At 37.6% G+C, this 25,301-nt stretch overlaps 1 protein-coding gene across 1 annotated transcript in view; it reads right to left on the bottom strand.

The window, feature by feature from the left end:
- Positions 1-25,301, bottom strand: part of LOC145683093 (venom allergen 5-like) — a 65,858-nt gene that overhangs the window by 16,398 nt on the left and 24,159 nt on the right. Inside the window, exons 3-5 of the mRNA XM_081754451.1 lie at positions 13,371-13,541; positions 9,279-9,366; positions 6,292-6,439 (exon numbers count right to left, since the gene is read on the bottom strand). Of these exons, the coding sequence (XP_081610577.1) occupies positions 6,292-6,439; positions 9,279-9,366; positions 13,371-13,541 (407 nt within the window). The remainder of the gene's footprint in view (positions 1-6,291; positions 6,440-9,278; positions 9,367-13,370; positions 13,542-25,301) is intronic.

The following is a 25,301-nucleotide window of genomic DNA, read 5'->3' as shown; positions in this document are numbered from 1 at the left end:
AAAGAACCTACAGTTCTACGTTTTCTTTCCTTCAGAATTAAGTCGATATATTTTATGTAAGCTAGGCAAGTTTACTTCATTTATTTACTTTTACCATTGTGATTTTTAAGTATCAACGCTTATATAACATCAACTATTACAGAAAATCTTAATTACGGTAATTTACCACATAGCACAGATCTCTGAGTCCACTTTGAATGTTTTTTTTTACTCAAATTTCGTGTACATGTATAGAAAATTTTTAATGGCCATAGGAGAACTATGGTTTGAGTCTCAATATCGTGGCATTTCTAAGTTCCAGTGATCGATTTCGAAAACCTTACAAAGCTGACAAGAACTGTCGGACTCTTTTGGAGAGGCATGTACATCAATGGTTCAAGTATTCTACCCAAATGTGGTACCATATATATATATATATATATATATATATCAGACTACAACACACAAAAACACAGATAACAGATTAATTACACGATCATCTCAAAACATCTGAAATGGCCTGATTTATTGTTTGATCCGAATAATGGAGTGTAGCGCTAGTTAATCTGGGACCCACTACGAAGGGTATTAAAATTTCGGGAAGTATAAAGAAAATTCGTACATTATTTCAGATAACACCTAAAACGTCAAATACTTTTACACTCGAGGGATGAGTGTGCCTGATGAATTTCCTCTTATTTTGGAAGCTGAGAATGTTGTGGTCAATCATGATTAACTTACATCTAATACAGAAATTGCGTCAAGCCTATTTGTATACTTTTCACCCAATCATAGTGAAAATTGATATAAAATTACTGATACTTCAGCTAAAATTTCAGAATATACATCCTTTACGAATGCGTCAAAAGTTGGTTGTTTAATTATTTGGAGTTTATAATCCTGTTAAGCAGCGAGACTATCTGAGACGTCCAGCTACAGCTTAACGTGGGATCGTAACAACATGAGCTTCCATCAGGAATCGAATTCGGGTCTGCCACATTGAGGGCGAGTACGCTAACTATATAGCCATGAGAAGGGTTGAACTATGTGCAACAGTTCAGTCTGATACAAGAATTTCACGACCTGCCAAGAAATCCCTCGGTACCCACAAATCAATCGCGATCAATAGATTATGAATTTCTGCGTTTCTTGCGAAAAAGGTTTGAAGAAGCAAGTCAAGAATATTTTCGATCACTAAGGTTATGATATAGCAACTATCTAGGTAAAGGAAATAGAGAAAGTCAATCTTCTACTATAAAACAGGTTTTCCCTACATATAACAGGCCACTAATTTAGTAAAGGTAAAGATGAAATCCTTCCTCGACTATAAAACAGGCTTTCACAACATACGACAGGTCACTATTTTGGTAAAGGAAAAGATGAAGTCCCTCTTCTACTATAAAACAGGCTTTCCCTACACAGGGGTGTAGCCAGCAGATTTGAAGGAGGGCAAGCTACAGTGTACAAAACAGAAAAAAGTGTTGCAGTTCAGGGGCGTACGCAGGGGGTGGGTACTGGGGGTCCGGACCCCCCGAAGTCCAGACTTTTTTGTAAATGCAGTCTACTTTTAGAGGCAATTTTAGAAATTTTCATATAATTAAGCCTCAAATTGTATTTGTACCCCTCCCGAAACGCTTTAGATACTTCCCAAAATAACGTCCCTGTTGCAGTTAGTGTTTTTGAGGCCTGAAAAGAAACGGAAAATTTTGGATCCCTTTCGGAAAAAGAAAAACACTACTTTTAAGCTTATTATTATTATTATTATTATTATTATTATTATTATTATTATTATTATTATTATTATTATTATTATTATTAGTAGTAGTAGTAGTAGTAGTAGTAGTTTTTTCCCCATATATCATATTCCAGGCAGTTTTTATCATGTTTTATCTTGTCCCAAACCAATAATTATACCTTTGTGCATAACTATTTAAATTTAAGCCCTCATACACAGAACCTATCTATAAAGGTAAACAAGGAAGTTCTGTCGCTCTCTCACCCACCACCTTCAAACATCAACATGTGACCTGGGGCTAAGACGTACCTAGAAAATAAAAAATAGTCTCCATCAGCATCGACGATCTTGTGCGAACGTTTTGGGAGGCCATGGATTTCATCGCGGTAGAACATGGTGGACCGTGAAGCGAAGGTATTAGGTGCATTTTGCACCTCTACTAGGGATTTGAAATGGCGCCCCCTAGGCTGACTGTCCAAAAAAATTGAACAGGTGATAATCGGATGGTACAATGTCCGGGAAGTATGGTAAATGCAATAGTGTTATCCCATCCAAGGCGTAGAATGGTGTCCTGGGTCATCCTAGAAACATGAGGTTTAGCGTTGTCTTGTAACAGGAGGATTCCTTTGCGATTCAGAAGTGTTGGTTGCAGAGTTTTGAGTTTTTCATGCACAACGTCTGACAGTACATAGTTGCATTGATGCTCTGCCCAGCTGGTAGCAGTTCCCGATACACGATGCCGCGAACAGTCCACAAAACACACAGGAGGAACTTCTGGTGCAGTGCTAGTTTCGGCTATTTTCAAAACTGCTCATGAGATGCTAACTGATCATGGAGGGACCTTGGAGCTTCGTACAGGACCCACTTCTCATCGCATTTAACATCCTGTCCAGAAATGGCTCCTTCCTCAGACGAGACAGCAAAGAAACACAGGTGTCTGCTCACGTCGTCTTCTGGCCAGGAGTCAAATCATGTCAGAATCATTGACCCAACTTGTAATGCTTCCCAAGTTGATGGAAGTGTTGCCGAATGGTTTCTCCACTCATACTCCAGTTCCTCATATGTCTGGCCACTCTTCGCCTTAATTGGTGCCTGAATATCTTCATTCTGTACATGTGTTGGTCGTCCGGCACGTGGTGCGCCTTCAAGTATTTCGTCACCGTCCTTAAACTTGTTAAATCACCTAGTGAAAAAGAGCACTGTTAGCGTAGTCAGGACACCCTCGCCAAAGGCCTAGCATATCTTACGCCCCGCTGCAGAGGCGTTTAATCCCAGTTTGAACTCGTACATCATACACGCCCTTATGACGCTCTGTGGAGGTCCCATTTTCACTATGTAGTTACGCAAGTTCATGGTGTAAATGAACTGCCACAACCAGGTAGTATGTTGGATATACCCACACTAACAACTGGTCTTCTGCTTATCTTCATTCGCATTCAACTAACGGTGTGAGGGCAAATGGAACAGTCCTCCGCAAAAACTTTCTTGGTTTCTTTATACATAGACTGATTTTCTTTGAAATTTCTCTTAATTTCTTTAACATTTCCAGACGAAAATATTTATTTATTATTCGTGACTAAAAAACATAATTATTTTATTAACAGGTGTATCTCACTTCCTGTTTTAGACCAAGTAGCATTAAAAAGAGCGACTGAAATCCTAACTGAAAACTGAAAAAAAAAAACAGTTTTTCACCAAATATTCCATCTGATAAAAAGTTTTTAGAAACACTAGCTAGAGCATATAAAACATATAACGTTCTTACTAATTAATCTAGTACCATCGTTTTATAGTAGTATAAAGGTAACCAAGAAAGTTCTGTCGCTTTCTGTTGAGGTCTCTGTTCACTTGGCCCCTCACACCGTGAGGTGAATGCGAATGAGGATATGGCGAAGGTCAATTGTTAGGGTGTGTATATCCAACATACTAACTGGTTGTGGCAGTTCAGTTACAAAGTGAACTTGCGTAACTACATAGTGAAATGGGACCTCCATACAGCGTCATAAGGGGGTGAATACTTTACAAGTTCTAACGGGATCAAACAGCGTTGCAGCGGGGCGGAAGTTTTGCCAGATCTTTGGTTAAGGCTTTGTGACTACGTGGACAGTGCAGCGGTGGTTTAACAAGTTTAAGGACGGTGACGAAACACTTGAAGACGCACCACGTGCAGGAAGAGCAACACATGTACAAAATGAAAATGTTCAAACACCAATTAAGGCGAAGAGTGGAAAGACATATGAGGAACTGGAGTGTGAGTGGAGAAACCATTCGGCAACACTTCCATCAACTTGAGAAGCATTACAAGTTGGGTCAATGGTTCTGACATAATTTGACTCCTAGCCAGAAGACAACGCGAGCAGACACCTGTGTTTCTTTGCTGTCTCGTCTGAGGAAGGAGCCATTTCTGGACAGGATGTTGAATGCGAAGAGAAGTGGGTCCTGTACGAAGCTCCAAGGACCCTCCATGATCGGTTAGCATCTCATGAGCAGTTTCGAAAACAGCCGAAACTAGCACTGCACCAGAAGTTCCCCCTGTGTGTTTGGTGGACTGGTCGCGGAATCGTGTATCGGGAACTGCTACCAGCTGGGCAGAGCATCAATGCAACTGTGTACTGTCAGAAGTTGTGCCTCGTGCATGAAAAAAACAAAACTCTGCAACCAGCACTTTTGAATCGCAAAGGAATCCTCCTGTTACAGGACAACGCTAAACCTCATGTTTCTAGGATGACCCAGGACACCATTCTACGCCTTGGATGGGAAACATTATTTTATTCAACATATTTTCCGGACATTGCAGCGTCCGATTATCACCTGTTCCATTCATTGAAGAATCATCTTAGAGGACGCCATTTCAATTCCCTGGTAGAGGTGCAATAAATCCACTTGGTATCTTCTTCGCTACATGGTCCACCAAGTTCTACAGCGATGGAATCCTGACCTTCCAGAACGTTGGCAGAAGGTCGTCGATGCTGATGGGGACTATTTTTGATCTTCTAGGTAAGTCTTAAGTGGCATATTGATGTTCGGTTGGTGGATGAAAGAGCGACAGAATTTTCTTGGTTACCTTTATATTTATAGTACTTTGTTAAAACGTTTGTCTTCAAACTGCCAAATATAAATCACAGGGAATTGTGTAATTTGCTGTCACAAAAAATTTACCATACTATTTTCCGATCGATATAGGGAAGATAAACGATACTATTTTTCGATCGGTATGGTAAAATAGTATTTTTCCAAACTATTTTACGTATATGATTAATTATATGTAAACGTTGTTATTTCTAAATGACTGAAGCGAGGTAATGTTACGATGATGTTTTAAAAGCTGGTCATTTGGGGAGGGGGCAGGAAATCATTAAGGGGAGGCCTGGCCCCGATGGGACCCCGTGGCTACTCCCCTGTTCCTACATACAACAGACCACTATTTTGGAAGAGGAAAAAGGAAATGTCAGTCTTGTACTATCTTTCCCAACGTATGATAATCCACTGTTTTGGTAAAGGAAAAAGAGAAAGTCACTTTTCTACTATAAAGCAGGCTTTCCTAACATAAGACAGGCCACTATTTTGGTCAAGGAAAAGGGAAAGTCCCTCTTCTACTATAAAACAGGCTTTCGTATTTCATATCACATTATCTTGCCAGCGACCACCATAAGTAATTATCGGTATGTAATAAGTTTTTTCTATCATTGCTGCTTATTGCTTGTGAATTACACAGGATCAGGTTTCAGGCTAGCTTTCATTTTGCATGGTACTTTAAAATACAGTTTTTGTTGTATTTGCATTTTTCTTGTATTCCATATGCAGCTTTTCACAAGTTTAATCTTCATGTCATTCTAACTGGTTTTTAAACAATTCTTAATTTATTTAATATTCTTTACTGTATTTGACAATATAACTATGCAAATAAAATATGTATATCAAAATAATCTTTAAAATACATATTTTTGCTACTAGATCCTAATTACATTTATTATTTTTACATTCCTTTGCGACTCTCTATGTATTCATCTCACGATTACCATAGAAGTCTCGACTTCCATTTTCAGAAATGTCGCTATCAAATACTTTGTAGGATAATACTGTGTGGTTAAGGAAAGCTGGCATCTGATAGAAAGCTGCACTTGCTGTAAACAAAATTAAAAAGAAGGCTATCCACCAATCACTGAAGTATTTATTTTTACACAATGTTTCTAGGCAACCCAGAACACTCAAAGCGCTGTTCCCGGTAGGTAAAATTTTAATCTTGTGTCAAATACTCGGAGTTTTATATTATTTGGATATCACACGTTACAAATCATCTTGTCATATTATTACGATTATAGAATTATGACATTTATGTTGGTCGGAAGAACTACTATCTCTATTGCTACAAAGTTTTTGGCAACTGTGTCTACAACGCATCACGTGTTTTATCAACTGTTAGACACCAGCCTTACTTAGCTGCACAGTAGACACATAGCTGTTGCCTCTGCTGCCAAAGGGACTTAATATTTTCCTACTTTTCTTTCCAAATTAGATGTGGCAATTTTGTTAATGAAACATTCATTATATACATACATACAATAGTTTCTACTTACTCTCTTCTATATTTCTCATATGCCCAAGAAGGATAGTATATATATTCATTAATCCAAGTTTGAATTTCTTTTTCTATAAATTGCTCTACGTCTTCTGTCTCATTCGTAAACAAAATGTAACCAACATTCTGACCCAGAAGAGTTTTGCCTGAAATTAAAACAAGCTTTTAGTAAAATTGAAGTGTAGTCATAATCAAAATTCCTTTTCAAATTACATTGAGATTTAGCCACTAGCGGATCCAGAAGAATCGTTTGGGAGGGGCGGTTCGCTTCCTGGAAGATGAACGTAGCCTGAATGTGGACAGAATTCTAATTTGCAAGAAAGGGACGCATTTGAGTCCGGGGCTGGAAGGGGTGTAAACCTGATTCCCAGATTCCATATTGGGACCAGAACTTGTATTTTTTTTTTATATGAAAGTATATGCTTTCTGTAAATTTAAATTAAGTACGGACTTCCGTTTTGGAAGCGAGGTGGTGACATGATTCACTTCACACATAGTGACTGCAATATATCAGATGCACTGTCTTTCACAGCACTTGCATAAAAGAAAATACTGTATTGACGATGGCCTTCATTTTAACGAAAGAGTGTACAATTTGCTCTAATAATTTATATTTTGCATCAATAATGATACAAACTTCATCTATCTCTATATTTGTGGGGTCCACGAAACAGTATAATTATAGCTATCCCTACAACAACAATAAAATTATATTATACTAGCCTTCGCTCAGGTGGGGCTTTGCCCTGAGACCCCCAATTTGCTCGACATACAGCCTCGTACAATATAGCAAATGCTCACTGGCGCAAATCTGGGTGGCATGAGGAGGACGCCCCTCCAATCTTGGAACTGGGGGAACTGCCCTCCCAATAATCCGATTTGAAATTTTTCTTTTGGGAAGAAATGTGATTTGTGTCCGATTGCTACAAAGGAAAGTGAGATGAAATCTATGTCCCCCCAGAATAAGCCTCAAATATACCTGCCTCCCAACGTTCAAGAAAACTCTGCTCTCCAGAACCCTAGCATTGCTTTGCAACTTCACAAATATTTTGAATATTGCTTAAAAAAATATGACAACGGTCTTACCCGTTCCCCCCAATGTTGAATACAGATTTGCGCCGCTGCAAATGCTCCTACGTGATACTGTGGCACAATATTTCGCGTTCTTCCTTCTGTGTTTTCATATACAATTGAATTGAGCTAAAACTTTATCATGAAATTCATACATCTCGTAAGGGATTTTAGTGAACCACCTCCACCTCTTTTCCTTCCTTTCTACGTTAATTGGTAAACAAACCCGCTCAAATACATTTTGAAATATTTTTTAAAAAAAAATCAAATTAACAACTTTCATATTTCTAACCATAAAGGATCCTGAGATATGGACACCTTATAATAATATTTCCCATCCCTTCTCTTCCCTTTTAGGTAAAATGTCAAAAGCGCTGAAATTCGTGTTGAATTATTTTAAGTGGGAAGTCTATATACCAAATTCCATGTTTCTAACTTTCAAAGATTTTTAGATATTGATATCTTACTATAATAATTCTTACTATAATTCGCGTCTCTTTTTCCTCCCACATCTTGTTTTCTCCATTGTACTAAAGTATCAAAAACCGTTGAAACGCTTGTACTCTGTACAATTATTTTAAATAAGAAATCCAAATACCAAATTTCAAGTCTCTAACATTAAGGGATTTGGAGAGATTGCCATCTTTTTAAAATAAATTCCACACCATTCTCCCTTCCTTTCATCGAATTTCCAAAAAATCTTTTCTTAGTGATACCCTACGTCATAAATCTTAACTACTGTTGGAATTTCAAGTTCTAGCTTAAGCGGTTTGGCCAGTGCGATGATAAGTTATTCACTTAGGACTTCGTCTTTTATATATAAATTACAATAACAGCTTGTATAATTTCCCAAGAAAAGATGAAATGCCATTATTTCTTTTTCCTCCAGAATTTTGCGCCTCCTTATTTCGTCGCCCGGGACCGTCGCCCCGCTCGCCTCCCAACGGCACAGCACTGTCTGTGGTTTGATTCCGGGTGAGTGAGCATCGAACGTACTACAGTGGTTCAGATCCAACTTTACACTCTAGTTATCGTTTTGTAAAGCATCGCTTTTGGCAAACGACATAAATACATATCATCAATCAACCAACAAAAAAGTCTCAGATTCAGAGAGCTTTCGGTAAGGAGCGCTGAAGATTCTCTGTTTCTCTTTATTCAAGGTGAGAGTACTTGAAGTTTCGGGACACGAATTCCATTTTCATATCCTTTTTCTAGGACACAATTTTAAAATATACCTTTTTAGTTCAAAGTTTTACCGTCCTTCCTACAACTGTTCGTCCAACGAGTGAATATATATTCTCGCTCCTTTGGGGCTTATGGTGACCGCCTCAAGGAACTAGGGACAGAAGTAGTCACACTTCAAATATGTCTGTATTAAGTACTATTAAGTACCACACATTTTGATTTGACTGTGGTAGGCTTGTCCCATAGTTTGGATAGGTCGGGAAAAGACCTTCCCAATGGTGAATGCTGGAAGTCCTTTGAAGGGCTTTTTAAAATCCTTTGGAGGGGCGGTCGCCCCCTCCGCCCTCCCCGTGGATCCGCCAGTGGATTTAGCTGAATTATCTTAATCTTTATGCCTTAGGTAACTATTCGAGGAGAAGTTCTCTCTTCTTTAACACAGGTGGCCAACAGTAATTATTATCCACGCACTCACCTAGCTACACACAATAATACGAAACGAGAAACGAAAAACATTCCAGGTAACATCATTTGACTCACTCTCTATATTAAAATAAGAAACACATATCTCCAGTTTTACCGAAGACTTAATTCCATCATACTCAGTAGTGTGTTTGTTTTAAACCAGCTACTTTAGTTTCTGTTATTTTATGCAAATAGATAAAACGCTTTGCTTGGTTCTACAAATATCTTAGGATTCACAAAAGTACTATTACAAGTAAATAAACATACCTGGTGGTATTTTCAGGCATGTGTCATATTGGACTACACATTGATCTGCCCATATTTGAGCCATCACCTCAAGTGTTCCATCCCAATGCTGAAACAGAAATTAACTTTTCACACATAAAATAGCTCCAAATTATCGTATTAATACTCAAGTAACAATCTGAAATTATATAATAGATGCAAAAATAGTTATAACGTTTGAAAGCCAATAGTTATCACGCTGGACCATTTGCAGTGTCGTTCTGATGTGTGATTAGTGCCATACTAAAGAGTTCGAGTAACATATATTTCCTGCAGTAATCAGGCCTTTAGTATGACACTAATCATACGTCAAAGCGACTCTCTAATTTTAGGAAACTCTCTAAAGCGTCATAAGGCTCTCTAATTTTTAATTTGAAAAATAGCCTGTTAGAGAAAATTGGGAGGAAAAGTAACTTATTTTTGGTTAAGAGTATGGTGTTAATAGCACATAAATAATAGAAGGAGAATTGGCTTAGAAAGAGGTACAAATTATTATCAAAATAATAGAATCATACGTAGTTTGGTACACGTTAAATATATGATGTGTAACGCTGACGATGCGTGTCCAGCGTCTGCCTGTTGCTGGTAAGGTATTAGGTGATAACCAAATGGGATAGAACAGGAGCACGCGTTGAAACGGACAGATGGTAGCAATTTAAAATTGGAGACCTACTTGAAATCAAGAAAAAATCACCAGGGAGCAGAAAAATAACCCAAAATGCAATATATTTCTATATAAAATTGGGAGGAATATTTATTGTTTCCTAGTGAGGTCCTACACTCTTCTGTATTCTTGTGTGAACTTCCTTATAATATCCTGGCATTGCGCTGGAGATTTCTGAATGTTTTGTGACCTTACTCTACGTAAAATAAAGAATAATCTATAGAACTTTTTGCTCCCACCAAACCCCTACTATGTTTTCACTTCATTATCATATCATTGACATGCCATGATGCCAGTGGTTTATTCAGTCTCGTCGATTTCGGAGGAAAGGAAGACCATATTCATTACATACATGCTATACATAGATCTTGGAAAATTTTGAGAGAATTCTAAATATTTTGGGGTAAATTTTATCCTCCTTACGTGTCTGTATAAAACACTGCACGATATTATTTAGCAAACAAACAACATTGTTGAGCGCTTTATCCATTGCTGAGCGAATGAATTAATACACCAGTCAAAAAATGCCATAATAAAAATAAATATTTCTTTAACTATCAGTTTATCGTAACACGATTATGCTCATTAAGCTAAGGGCAACTAATGATTAAGACAAGTGAATGATGATGGATGATTAAGTGATAATGTGGGAGGAAACTGGAGTACCCCGAGAAAACCCTCGGACACGATGTTGTCCACCACAAACTTACTTAGACAGAGATCGAACCAGGAGTCTCACACATCAGAGGTAAGTACTCTACCATTAAGCCACCGTGCCCCTGGCAACAGTAAATCGATCATTGAACATCGGACACACAGAAAATTTAATATTACATTTTGCGATATTTACGGCATGGGTAAAAGCCGAGATGAGTATTTTTTTTTTCTTTTTTTTTTTTTTTTGTCCTGGTTTGTTTTCGCTGTGTCATTGTGAAGTATTTTGAGCCCACCTGCTATTCTCTTTGCAAGATGTTTCACGATTTAAGATATTCTAACACTTTTTCTTTCAAAATCACCATTGTCAGCACTCCCTTACTTAAATTAGTAGAACATTATTTCCAGTTTCCACTTGTATGACGAGATTTCCTTGTTCTGCCTACTTAGTTGAATGATTGTTAGTAATGGTGGAAAGAGTATCTTTGTTATTGAAGATTCAGTGCACAGACGACGGAATCAGGGTGGAAGTTGGAACATCTGCAGTACTTCAGGTTTTGTGCAGTTACAGTATAAACTGTATGAACTTCGCTCCTTTCACCATAAACACTGTGTGATATGATAAATAAGCCAAGAACTTCAGGAACTTATAATTGGCTTTCAGCATCATCAACTTTGCTCATGCCTGTTCTTTTCCCCTCTTCACGCTAGATCTTTGGAAATTTTAATTAGTAGTATTCTAACTAGGTTTATATCTATGTTTGTAGTAATAAATACCTGTACTATAATTTTCATATTAGCTCTGTAAAATTATACTTCAAAAGATGTCTTCGACTTTTATTTCAATATCCTCAGCCTATTCTAAAAAGTTCCCTTAATTTGAGCCGTCCGCTTTCTATTATTGGGGAAGAGGAAAGGAAAAAAATGTAGTTCTTTTGCAATTATCTGGAAAGTATCAATTTTTCGAGAAAAATATATATGAGTAACAATGTAGTTTATACAATTCTACACAGAAAAGGTTCTTACATTTTTTGTTAAGCCAATCGTTTCAAAGAGATAAACTGAAGTATGTATGAACAGAAATAGCACATACCACTATAACCTTATATACCTCGTTATAAAAAAGAACGTTTGTTTGTTCGTCCGGTTTGAAAATCCAAGCCACTTGCGTGGCATTCCTTTAAGTAACTTCAACGAAGAGACCATGATCTAGAAGATAGTAGGCTATTTAAACATTTCTTGTGCCTATTCTAAAGTAGGAGGAGGTGGATTCAAAGTGGAAGAGGTGGTTTATCTTGTATATGAAAATGAATATATATGTTTGTTTGTCTGGTATACAAACCCACACCGTTTACTTTACAAATTTCTAAATGCCTCATCGAACAGACCAACGTTTTGAAGAGAGCGTAGGATGTTTAAAATATTTTAATGCGTACGGTACTCTAAGGGGAGAGAAGGGGATCAAAGGGGAAGAAATGGTTAAGATTTATGCCAATGACGAGAAGAACCCAAGCAGAAGTAGTGTGACGTAGGTATGGGCTCGCCCACTTTTCGCACGGGGGTTTCAAATGACACCACGGAATAGCATACAGATAACTACCCGGAGTAGCAGACGACATCTAAGTATAGACCACATGTCAAAAACCGAAAATGGAAAGTTGACCGTGTCGTTAATCTTTCCCCGCTTCCCCTATTTTAGGGTTCTTCTCGTCATCTGTGAGCTGTACTTATGTTAGAAAGATGAAAGTCAGTTCGTAAACTTGCTTTTAAAAACAAGAGGGCGTATACATATCCACTGCTAGTAATACAACACAAAAAACATGCCCAGTACTCTGCTAATACGGAGATGTGGAAAAGAGTACATATTAAAAAGTAAAAGAACAGATATTGCAACTTTACCGTAAATTTGGCTGAAACCACGATTTCTTCTACAAAGAAAGGTTTGTGGATCTTCTTATGTAGAATTTTATAAATTATAAATTTTTTCATAATATTTTCTTCAAAAAATTGACAATTTTCGAGATAAGTTGAAAGAAAACTAGATTTCTCCTTTCACCCTTAAGAACAAAAACCTACGGCTCAAATCAGGGAAACACTTTCAGGATATGCTGACATCGAAATAAAAGTCTCCACAAAAATCCAGTTTGGTCGGAATTTTTTAAAGTTTATTTATTTATTTATTTATTTATTTAGTCTTATTTTACATGGCGAAATTAAGGCTGATCATGCCTTGTCTCCCACTTGACCATGCAATGATTATGATTTGTAATACAATAATAATAATAAAAAAAAATGTATCAAATATATAAAACACTCCCAATCACACACATACACACACGCATCACATCACCTGCACGCATGGATTATAACAAATAACTACATAATATAGTCACATTCATTTAGTGAACAAAAGAATAAATAAAAATCAGCATTGTTTCAGATATTAGTAAGCCTTCATAGATCTATGGAAAAGTTTTGCCCTTTCTGTCTAATTTTCCTGAATGTGTATTAAGTATGTTCAAATTTATTTTCTGATGGAATGCAATCATTTTGAGAAATGGCAGGAATATCTTGGATTTTCGCTTCATGAATTTGGTGACCTGACAAAAGCAGTAATCCAATATAATGTTTCGAATATAAAGGTTTCATGGAATTAAAGCACGCTGATGTTCCTCTCCTGAGTTCATGTTCACTTTATTGTATATATTGTTAAGTGCAGTAGAAGAGACAAATTAAAGAAAAAATGTTCTGCTTACCAAGGACTTCATGTCTTTGGCGTATGTTTCACTTTCAAATATATACTTTGCCACTGATTCATATGTTGCGATATCACTTCTTAGCTTGTTATGCAAATCTAAAACCTTTCGTCTTAGTTCTTGTGTCATACTTCCATAAACTTTGAAACAATATCTGTTTTGATTCTTTTCCTGAAAGAAAAATATATAAATAAATAACTAGATATAAATTGCTTTTACATGAACTTAGTTATCGTATGACTTTAGTATACATATGTTATCATACGTAACGGTATATCAAAGAACTATAAAATTTTATAAAATTTAGGACGAAACTGCGTGACCCGACTTTTACAATTGTTGCCATGTACTATCAGTGGGTCACTTTTTCTGCAATTTTATATGGTAATATAATTTTCACGAGCTTATAAGTCAGTTTGCTCAGATTGGTTTCCGAACTGAACATGATCTTTAGTGATCTTAACATAAACAAACACTCGAGAATACAAACGCTCATGCAATTCACTGTTATACGTGTTGGGAGTCAACGTGTTAAAATTCTAGCTGAGTGATTTGCTAGTATTGAGCTATATTGTTTTCCGAATTTCATGCTAGTATAGTACATAAACTTAAGTGTTTCTAGATTCGAAGTTTGGAGGCTCAATATAACTTTTTGAGTCTTTTTAGGACTAAGACGTTACGGTACACGTCTCCGTTAGGACCAAGGAGATATGTATGTACAATTCAACATAGAATACAAAGCACATGTTTTCCCACGAGGCTCGAATGAAGGCCATCCATACGAAAAATCATCATGATAATTACGTGGTTACAAGACAGTACATTTTGTTTATAACGCTGAATTAGTCCTTAAGATGCTAAAACAGAAGCTAAATAATAATAATGATAATAAAACGCTTTATTTATAGTGCAACAAACAGCCAAGAACCAAATACAGAGCTTGGTCAAAACCATAAATTAGTACATTCAGATGTACAAACATTAAAGATGAAAAGAAGATATGTTCACTTACTTATTACATTTTAGAATCAATCATAATTTACAGTTTGGCATCTTGTCACATATACTATTGTTTTATGTAAATTCACGAAATTACAGTTATCTTAAAATTGTTTTACTCAATTATCTTGAGATTTCTTTTCTTCTTTTTAGTATAAAAACTGTGATTCTTTAACAGTCTATCTGAAATCGATGGATGCACGCGAACAAAAATGCATTCACATCTCAAATTTTTCACATTCTTCAACGTTAGACAACCACCACTTCATTGCAGATTGGTTGGTGGAGAACTAAGTAAAGCATTCTACAATTGATCTAGTTTGTTCAAAATATATCAGAGTAGCAAACTGCAAAAAAGTAGAGTAAAATCAAAGCTTCTGCAAGAAATAAAATTCGGGAAGAAGACATCGTTTAGTATCTAAGAGTCATTGATATCATGAGAAAATCACAAAGTGATTATATTTAACCTTAGACACCAAGGAAAATAAACGTTGTTGATACTTTCATTTTGTTTCACATGATAGAATATTTTGTAAAATCTCTGGATGTGTTATTTCATTCGTTTCAACATCATTACCTTTACATTTGTTACTTTACAGTTTTAATATTTCTACTGAAACTTTATATATATGTATAATTCTCAAATGGCTCACACGACCTACAACTCAAATTAAGCAAAAATTATAAAATTTTCGGGTCCTCGTCTTACCAGGGATAATATCGAAACTGCACCTTGAATTGGGAGACATTCTATATTTTTCCTGATAGGACTTCTCGAGCAAGTTCCAAAACAGGTGTTCGTTTCTTGCCCGGAAGTGACCCCACCTTTGCAGGGGCTAAAATATATAGAACATTTTGACCTATTTTCTATAGCAGGTGTACATAAAGTACGTTGCTATCCCTAAAAGTTGAAACCTATGCTAAAACGGCAAAACACCTGTTTCATCATTGTAAACGCATGAATGTAATTTAACGAAGTGAAAATATTTGTCCCAGGGTCCCAGGTGGGGTCCAACTCAAAATTAGCAATTGAAAAGAGGGACAAGTAGCATATCGTTTCAAAGCTAGTGTTAAAAGAATAACGATAAGAGAAGTCTCATAGCTCTAATCAAACTCTGTGCGAAATGGCGGAAGATTCAAAATTTTGAAAACAGTCTGCAGTTAACAGTGCATGGCCACCACTAGAATTCCAAAACAGTGAAACAGGTGTCAAAATTCTAAAACACGTGTTTCATTATTTGAAAAGTGCTATTTATCGAAATGATAAATACCCCAGGGTCCCCACAGGATCCCAGGTGGGGTCCAACTCAAAATTGGCAATTGAAAAGAGGGGCACGTAGCATATCGTTTGAAAGCTATCCCGCTACAACTTACCGACAGCCCGTCTGGTAGAAGCGATCTAGAAACCTCTAGACCACGTGGCTGTTTTGCATTTACAAGTGTCGTTTTGATGTGAAGAACCATATAGTTCGACATTTGTTTCAAAGCTTTAGGTGTAAGAGGTGGTCATGAACTTTAAGATTCAACATGTAGACGTAGTGTAAACACCCCACCATTTTGCACAGGATTGGCGTAGAGACGAAAGATTGGTTCCATACACTGTCTGTTTTGGGAAACTTTGAAAGAAAATACTACTCAACCATTTGAAAATGTGTAGTTTGACCGCTGCCCGCATATACGGACTCCAGGACATACGTTTTCATTTCTATACATTGAACGTTTGCAATGACGAATTTAGAAAGCCAGCAACCCTGACTTATAGCCTGTGATTAGCTTGAATGAAAAGTTGTGTTAGTCAATTTGCAATAACGTTGACTTACATCTAAAAAATTGATTCTCTAGATTGCAAAGAAGGTTCACAAGCTCATCAAGTTTATGGTGACAAACTCTGTTCTCCAGGGCATTACAATGACCGTAGACGATTATGTTACGTTCGAAGATATTACTCAATTCGTGCCCTTGGACACGCCATCAAGTCAACAAGGAACTGCTTCGGTACCGAAGGCGATCCTGATTACGACTACCTGGACCCAAATCCTTCTCAGGAAACCGCATTTTGGAGATCATGGAGTGAAACGAAATTAAGAGGGAGAAGGAGTGCGCCACAGCGGCCGGAATATTGGTGTTCAATTTAACATGGGATCTCAACCATTTTTTAGGCAAATCACGGTTTCATTTCGTTCTTTCGCAAAAATGTCTCAGTAGCGCACTAAATATGATGCATCTCATTTTAAAGGTGCAATTTGAACGCTGTGCGTGATATTTTCTTCTTATAAATACAGATAATTATAATCCAAATTCCCATAAGAAAATGATCAAAATCAGACGGAAAAGTCTTCTGTTTTTTTACAGTAAGGAAAAGAGCTAAAAACTCCGGACTTTTTTGAGAATGGAGTACAATCTTTGTATTTGTGCGCTACTGTACTATTTTTTTGCTGTTTCCAAAGACATCCATTTCACAATCGATGAGAAATTATATCCTTCATAATTGAATCTACAGAAATCAGAAATCAGATTTTTTCGTGTTCACGTACTTGGCCGTATAACTGCTAGATGGCACTATAGTCATTCCTCATCTTACTTTCCTTCTCAGCGGGAGCCAGTCCTTTTGAAAATCTTCTTTGAACTTCTTAACAGGCGGGAGGAAGGAAATCATTATGAAGAACGGGAACTTCAAACACGAGGAATGGCAAAATTTATGACCTCTTTGGTTGATGGTTTCTGTTTCAGCAGTACAGTGTGTTTGTAGATGGTTTCTGTGAGAAGAAGTAATTTGTGTTTGTAGCGATAAAGTTAACCTTTCGACAAAAATTTGTGAAGGAGAAGCCGAACCAGTCTTCGTTTATCTATTCCAAGAAAGAAATGAAAACTTCCTGCAGGACTAAGAATATACATGCAAGAGAAAAAATAAGACACATTATTATAATCTTTAGGATAGATTAATTCCCGAAATATTCTTTGTTTACCTGTCAAAAAATCAAGAATAATATGGTATAAAGCTCTTTCATCAGCTTCCATCGTACAACATACTAGACACACACATTTATACACACACACACACACACACACACACACACACATATATATATATATATATATATATATATATATATATATATATATATAGTGGCGGATCCAGGATATGATCAAGGGAGGAGCTAAACCATAGTTTCCCTCTTTATCCAGAGTAAACAGGATTGAAGTCCATTTTATCCAGTGTATACCTGAGCGTCAAGGGGGGGGGGGCCTATAGCCTCTATAGCCACCCTTGGATCCGCGCCTGTATATGTATACTATTTACAGTGCCAGAGTTACGTGTAAGCTAAAGAAGCTATAGCTTAGGGCCCCGCTCTCTTGGGGGCCCCAAAATCTAAAGAAAAACTGGATTTCTAAAATATAAGAAAATTTAAAAAAATAAAATAAAATTTATATATACGTAGCAACAGTGCTTCCTGCTGTGTAGCCTACGTTCGTGTAATTAATAGGGCTCCTTCTACCAGTCTGCTTCCTAAATTATCTCTAGTTTCTTCATTGCTGTATGTAGGGTGCCTATGTTCATCTGGACACATAAAGGATCCCATTACCTTCAACAGCTTGGGGCCCCACTAAACCTAAATCCGACTCTGACTATTTATGCATGTTTGCTCCCTCTTTTTTCGAAGCAGTGTTTCTTTGATATTGCTTCCAATTCCGGCAGGTTTTACCAAGGGGGGAAGAGTCCTTACTCATTCCAGGCATTCAAACTAGGGACTGGACTACTTGCTTCCAACATTCTGTCCCCCATGTTTCCCGGTCTGAATCAATTGTCTAAAGCCCATAAAACATTCAAATTCATATGTAGATGTTGCTCATCAGTGTCGACACCTAAATATTTCTCAATCAACGGTAGGGGTGTTTGGTATCCTCAATCTGTCTCCCTCTTATTAGCGGAGCGGTAATAATATTCGGTAGTAATTCTTTAAAAAAAATGTTTTTTAATGTATGTAGTAACGCATAGGAAACTAAATTTTAATATACCCTAGTAGTATAGAAACGTACCATACGGTACCTCACCAAAATAAACACCCTATGCCAAGGACGCAAACATTAACAATAATAAAAAAAGATAATAATAAAAATTTAAAGACATTTTTTCATTAATCAAGTCGCACTTAAAAGTTAAAAAAAATGTTTATGCGTGACTAAAAAAAAAGGGATGCGCTCTCATATAGGCTTACAGTTACTTTATAAATTCTTAAAATGACGCTCTCCATTCTTTTTATTTAGTCTTGCATAAACAAAATTATTTTTAACTTTTTAGTGAGAATTTATTAACAAAAGAATGTCTTTAAAAGGTGTCTTATCATTTTTTTTAATTCGTTGGACACCTTTTCCAAATCCTAAAGTGATATGCAACCAGGGATACCAGGGCTGGTTAAAGGCTAGTATTTATTTTAGGATAAGGAAGTTGAAAATAAAAACATATTAAAATTTGCTTTTAAAATAAATAGATATATTGCAAAGTATGAAAGTAAGAATGGAATATTGTATTGTCACCGGACTTACATCGCTCTGCAACAGTTCTTAGTTTTATGACGTCAGGAAACAAGTTCAATTTATACGAACACTTATTTAATGTTTGAAACAAGCACCTGTTACATCCTTGTACACTCATGTCCAAAATGATTGTCGCATATCTATAACTGTCTTCTTGTAAAAATATCATGTAATAATGATTTTGCAGGAGACTTTTAATACTGATACTATGTGTACAATCGGGAAATATATGTGGTAAATTTCATAGGAAAATACAGTAATTATAAATACGAAGATTAGAATGAGTAAAATAAAATGTTGCTAAATGGACACGAAAGTTTTGTTTTCGTTTTATTGTTCTTATTTACTGCTCTTTTGACATGAAATTTGCCACATACATGTCTTTGCCGATTGTACGCATACTAACATTATAAGAAATACCGGGTGAATTCGTTATCAAATTATATTCCTACAATAACATATTTATAGACATGCGACAATAATTTTGGACATGAGTGACACATCTTTTAATTCTATTGTTAATGAAGTGGTCTATTTCCCCCAATAAAAACCAACATCAAGCAGGGCATGTGCTTCCTCCTGTCCTTCTAAGCCGGTCCCCAAGGCTGAATGTAACATTGCGGCTTTTTCCTGTTATAATAGGAAAAACTCAGGATGGTCAGCAACTGGTATCGAACCCAGGACCATTCGAATGTGAAGGCGAGAGAGAGGGTAAATCTGGTGGTCATATTTTGAAAAGAAAATAAGGAAATGGATTCCACTAAAAAGATGATTCACATTGTCAATACGTTTCAAATCTTTGTCTGGGTTTTCTGCCTTTCAATTCCAAGTTTTTTTTTAAACCACGAAGGCCCTAAATAAATTAGAATATCGACTCTCCCGTGTGTGTGTGTGGTTTTTTTTTTTTTTTAATATTGGCATGGCTCTTCATTTAGATTCTTCCCGCACTATTCTGTTATTTACCATAGGTAGAATCCTTTGAGAAAGAGACAGGCGACAAGTGCTTTAGTTCTCTATGGTATGTTTGTGACCGTTGTAGATATTTGAGTGGCTCTCTGACACGGAGCTGACGGCTGATATCATGTTGGTCCCTCTTATTTATTTGTTTCTTCAGTTCTGTTTCTGTTTTAGCCAAAAGAAAAGAATTTCCCTCTTCTGTCTCATTTACAGCCGTAACCATCCCCCTCCTACGCTGTCCAACTTTGACCACATGCAGGGAAAAACGAAGGAAAAGGACGGGTGCATTTGCTTTGACGGCATTTCAGCGACAACCCCATCTGTTGCCAAAATAAGGAAACACTTTGAACTGCAAGGAGAAACTCTATCTTCGATTTGTCAAGGTCACTTGAGTCCCGCCGGCTCTTAAGGGATACGGTAGCAGCTTATAACAACGCATGCAGTGGTCGCAAACTCAAGGATGCGAAACGTGTAGCAAGAGTTAACATCTGTATAAGTGACATCATTCGGATGAAACTATTCCTGGACAAGGCATCCAAGCGGACCAAGCTAGCACAACTCCGAGATTCTGTCAAAGCATGGTGCAAAAATCAACGCGCTGCTCCGAATTTTTTCAGCATCACTGAAGAAGGCATTGCCGTGGAAGCCTTGGAACAATCGCGGAAGCTAGGGGTTACTGGTTTCAAGGTATCCCGATTCTGAATCCGCCGACTATTGAGAGAAATGAACTGGGGTTCCAGGAAAATCACAAAAATCGTGACAATGGCAGCCAGAACAAAAGCACTGGAACGTTCAAACGAATTCGACAGCTACATTCAAGAAATCAGGCGGGAGATTGAAGGGGATAACTAGAACCTTGATCAAATTGTGAATCTTGATCAAAGTGGATTCAATTATGAATTACTAACACCACGAACTCTAACTCAACGTGGAGTAAAAAATGTCGAAACTTAAGTAAGATGCGAATTAAAAGTGACACATTCTTACACAGTCCAGGAAGCGATTTCGGCATCAGGAAAGCTCGTGGACCCGACTGTCATTGGGCTCCGCGAACCATCCGGGAAATTTGGATCAAGGGTCGAATGTAAAATCCCTCAGATCCCTGGAGTCATAATCAGAGTGAACAAGTCAGGAATGATGACAAAGGCAATATTCAAGGAATACCTGCCACATCTTATTTGAGATGTTGGAACTCCGTGTCTTTTGTTGAAGGACGACGCAGCCATCATGAGAGATCCGGACTTGTATCAAGAGTGTCCTGACTTACATCCAGGAACTATCACTCCAGGCTGTAGTTTTTATGGACAACCATTCGATGTGGGATACATTCTTTACAGAAAAATGACGGTGAAGCGTGGCCACAAGCATGTTCGGAATGAAGGACTTGGAGACAAGCTAGACATGACAAATCAGTATTCCAGTGCTTACTTGATTGGGGTAACACGAAATCAGTTGGAATCAGCCAGATTCCAAGATATGATCAAGTACGCTTTCGGCAAATGTGGATACATCGACCTTCCTGATGATTTTAGTTACCAGTCAGTGAGAGACTTTTCTTTGTTTCCACACAAAGGGTGATCCAGCCTTCTTGACATGTTCGATTCCGGACGACGAACAGTGCATGGAGAAGAGTTTTATTCAGTGCAATTGGTGTCTCCAACCATTGTGCTTTTATCACTTCTTCATGAACAATAGCATGGCCGCACCCCTCCACGAGACACTCAAGCCTCACTATCACGCCGTAGAGTGATCGTCACGCATATGGCCCTCATACCTGCATAACAAAGATACAGTCCTGGCAGCTACCACGTTGCTACGACCGTGACGTGTGACTGACGTGGCTCTCACACATAGAATAGAACAAAAGCCAAGCTTCAGCAAACAACATTCGACGGAGCCGTGTCTTCTAGACTGCTTCTACCAGACGGGCTGTCGGTAAGTTGTAGCGGGATAGCTTTCAAACGATATGCTACGTGCCCCTCTTTTCAATTGCCAATTTTGAGTTGGACCCCACCTGGGATCCTGTGGGGACCCTGGGGTAAACATTATCATTTCGATAAATAGCACTTTTCAAATAATGAAACACGTGTGTACAATATGAATGTATGTATTTGTTACTTCACTAAAGTACAATAACAATGCTAAAAACATTATTCATACTAGTGGACTGTAAGGCTTGATTCGTACACCACATGAATGCAACCAAATATAAATTCACTGTATTTAATGATTACACCTTCAGTTTGCACACAAAAATAATACACGAGAATAAACATATTCACAAGGTCTTTAGTTGTAAATGATTTTAATACGATGGCTTATTATTTGTGCTGTGTTGTATGATTTCGACCATGATATATGGTCCACCAAAAACTGCATGTTCTTGCTGCCTCCACACTCACACACACTATTCACCAAACAATAGAAAAGCGTTAAGCAACTTGAACACTGTTGCCAGCTAAAGGCACACACACTGTTAAATACACAAATAATCCCAAACATACTCCCCCCTGTTGGTCAGCTAAGGTCTGACCAAATAAAACTAAATGATACATATAAAAAACGAAACAAACACAAAACTTGAAGCAATGTTACAACTGTCCTTATTTTTTATTACTCAAATCTCAATTCTAATCCTTGTTATATGGTAATGCAACTAGTTTCTTGATGGAACGTTCATATGTTCCAGTTGTAGTACGAACCGTCACTACACGAACTAAGAAATCCTTTCCTGGGAACACTTTTTCAATGATGCCCAATTTCCACTGCAATGCAGGAATGTTGTCTTCAATCAGCAAAACTACATCTCCGACCTTGAGATTGTGTTGCGGTGAAGTTGTCTTAGAGCGTTGTTGAATACCATGTAAATAATCTCGGGACCATCTCTTCCAAATGTGTTGTTTTAGTTGTTGTATCTTCTGCCAACGAGATAAGCGGTTGTGTGGTAGATCGGTGAGGTTAGGCTGTAAAGCTGTAAGTGTAATCGGTAAAGCTGTAAGTGCTTCTCCAATTAAAAAATGTCCAGGGGTGAGAACACTGATGTCGTTAGGCTCACTTGATAGCACTGTAAGTGGTCGAGAGTTGAGACAGGCCTCAATCTGTGTCAGTAATGTTGCAAACTCTTCATATGTTAACACTGCACCCTTTGTAATACGAACTAGATGGTATTTCATTGATTTTATACCGGCTTCCCATAGTCCTCCAAAATGCGGCGAATTTGGTGGTATGAAGTCCCACTGAATTCCTTCGGTCGATGCAAAGTCATGAACTTGAGAACTAAAAGGATCTGATGAAAACAGCTGATACAATTCTTTCAATTCGTTGTTGGCTCCAACGAAATTTGTGCCATTGTCGCTGTATATATTGAGACATCTTCCTCGTCTGGCTATGAATCTGCGTAAAGCTGCTATGAATGACTGCGCACTAAGATCTGTTACCAATTCCAGATGTATTGCCTTGGTGGATAAACAAACAAATAACGCAACATATGCCTTACGTACAGATCTATTTCTAACTGCTCCTGATTTTATGTAAAACGCTCCAGCGTAGTCCACGCCTACGTTTAGGAATGGTCTGGCTTGCTGCACACGAGCTGCTGGCAACTGTCCCATAAGTTGTTTTGAACCACTGGCCTTTAACTTGAAACACGTGAAGCAATGATGGATCACTTGTTTTACTACCTGTTTGCACCTGATGATCCAATATTTCTGGCGTAGTGATGATATTAATAATTGGGGTCAAGCATGAAGTAATCTTAAATGTTCTGCTTCCACTATAAGTTTTGTCAAGTGTTGGTTTGAAGGCAGAACTATTTGATGTTTGGCGTCAAACGGAAGTTGGCTATTCTCCAATCTTCCTCCAACTCGGATCATGCCTTCACTATCTAAAAATGGATGTAAATTGTTCAGTTTACTTCTTGGTGGAACAATGTTTCCATCACGAAGATGCTGTAATTCGCTGTGAAATCCAATTTCTTGTGTCCATTTGATGCAAACATGGAGCGCTGTATGGAATTCTTGTACTGAAAGACCTTTTGTTAGTTTATTTTGCTTGTGTCTGATGTTATGAACAAAACGTCTACAATATGCTATTGTCCTAACTAACTTTGACAATTTTGAGAATCTTGTTATGATTTCATTGCACCAATTGTCTAAAGTGACTGTCAATGTTATGGTTCCCTTACTCTCTGGAAGTTGATCTGGTTGCAATGAATCCTTACTTGTCACTGACCAATTAGATTGTAAACTAGAAAGCCATTGTGGACCGTGCCACCATAATGAATTGTCCTTTATGGAAACTGCATCTATTCCTCTTGAAATCAAATCTCCAGGGTTGTCTGAAGAAGTTACATGTTTCCAACAGCTAACGTCAGTTAAGTCTTGAATTTGAGCTACTCTGTTGGCCACGAAAGGTTTCCATTTGTTGCACGGAGAAGCTAGCCATGCCAACACGATTTGGGAGTCAGTCCATAGATGGACGCTACTTATGTTCAATTTTAAAATTGGTAAAATCTTGTGAACTAATTTTGCCAAAACAACTGCTGCGCATAACTCTAGACGTGGGAGAGTGATTTTCTTGACTGGGGCCACACGTGATTTAGCACATAATAACTTAACTGATATTTCTCCTTGTTGATTGATCGATCGCATATAAATGCAGGCTCCATATGCTCTTTGAGAAGCATCTGAAAAACCATGGATCTGAATCTCCGCTATGTTTCCTTCAACGAGTACATATCTGTTGAATTTAATCTGATTGATTAGTGGAAGTTGCTTGTACAATTTAGTCCATTTCTTTGCTAATTCCATCGGTACACTGTCGTCCCATTGAACCTTTTGCCGCCACAATTCTTGCAAAAATATTTTGTATGAAATGACAACTGGTGAAATTACTCCTAATGGATCGAATATAGAGGCAATGATTGAAGCAATCTGGCGTTTAGTAATGCACTCTTGAACCTTCATTGTTGACGTCTTGCTTTCAACGAGAAATATATCCTTGTCTGGATGCCATGACAATCCTAATGCCTTGACGCCTTGGCCTTCGTGGAACTGGATTGGACGCTGCACTTCTCGAAGCTCTGGCGAGATGGATTCCAATAATCTTGGATCATTCGAACTCCATTTTCTAAGTGTAAAACCTCCCTTTCCCAGTAACTCTATCAATTGCTTCTGGACCTCTAGAGCTTGCTGTATGTTGCTCATGCCACTACAAACATCGTCAATATAGAAATCTCGACGTAATATTTCTGCTGCTACAGGGTAATTATGCTCTTCTTCGTCTGCTAATTGCTGTAGGCATCTTGTGGCCACAAATGAAGCACATACCGTACCATACGTCAGTGTTTTCAACTCAAAAACTTGAATCGGTTCATTTCTAGATCTTCTCCATAATATACGTTGTAATGGCGTGTCTTCTGGATGAACATTTACCATGTGA

This window comes from Thermobia domestica, chromosome 4 (genome assembly GCF_964235325.1).
Source record: "Thermobia domestica chromosome 4, izTheDome1.hap1.1, whole genome shotgun sequence".
In the NCBI taxonomy this organism is placed as follows: Eukaryota; Metazoa; Arthropoda; class Insecta; order Zygentoma; family Lepismatidae; genus Thermobia; species Thermobia domestica.
Note: the sequence above shows the minus strand (reverse complement) of the source record. Positions and strands in the feature narration are given on the sequence as shown.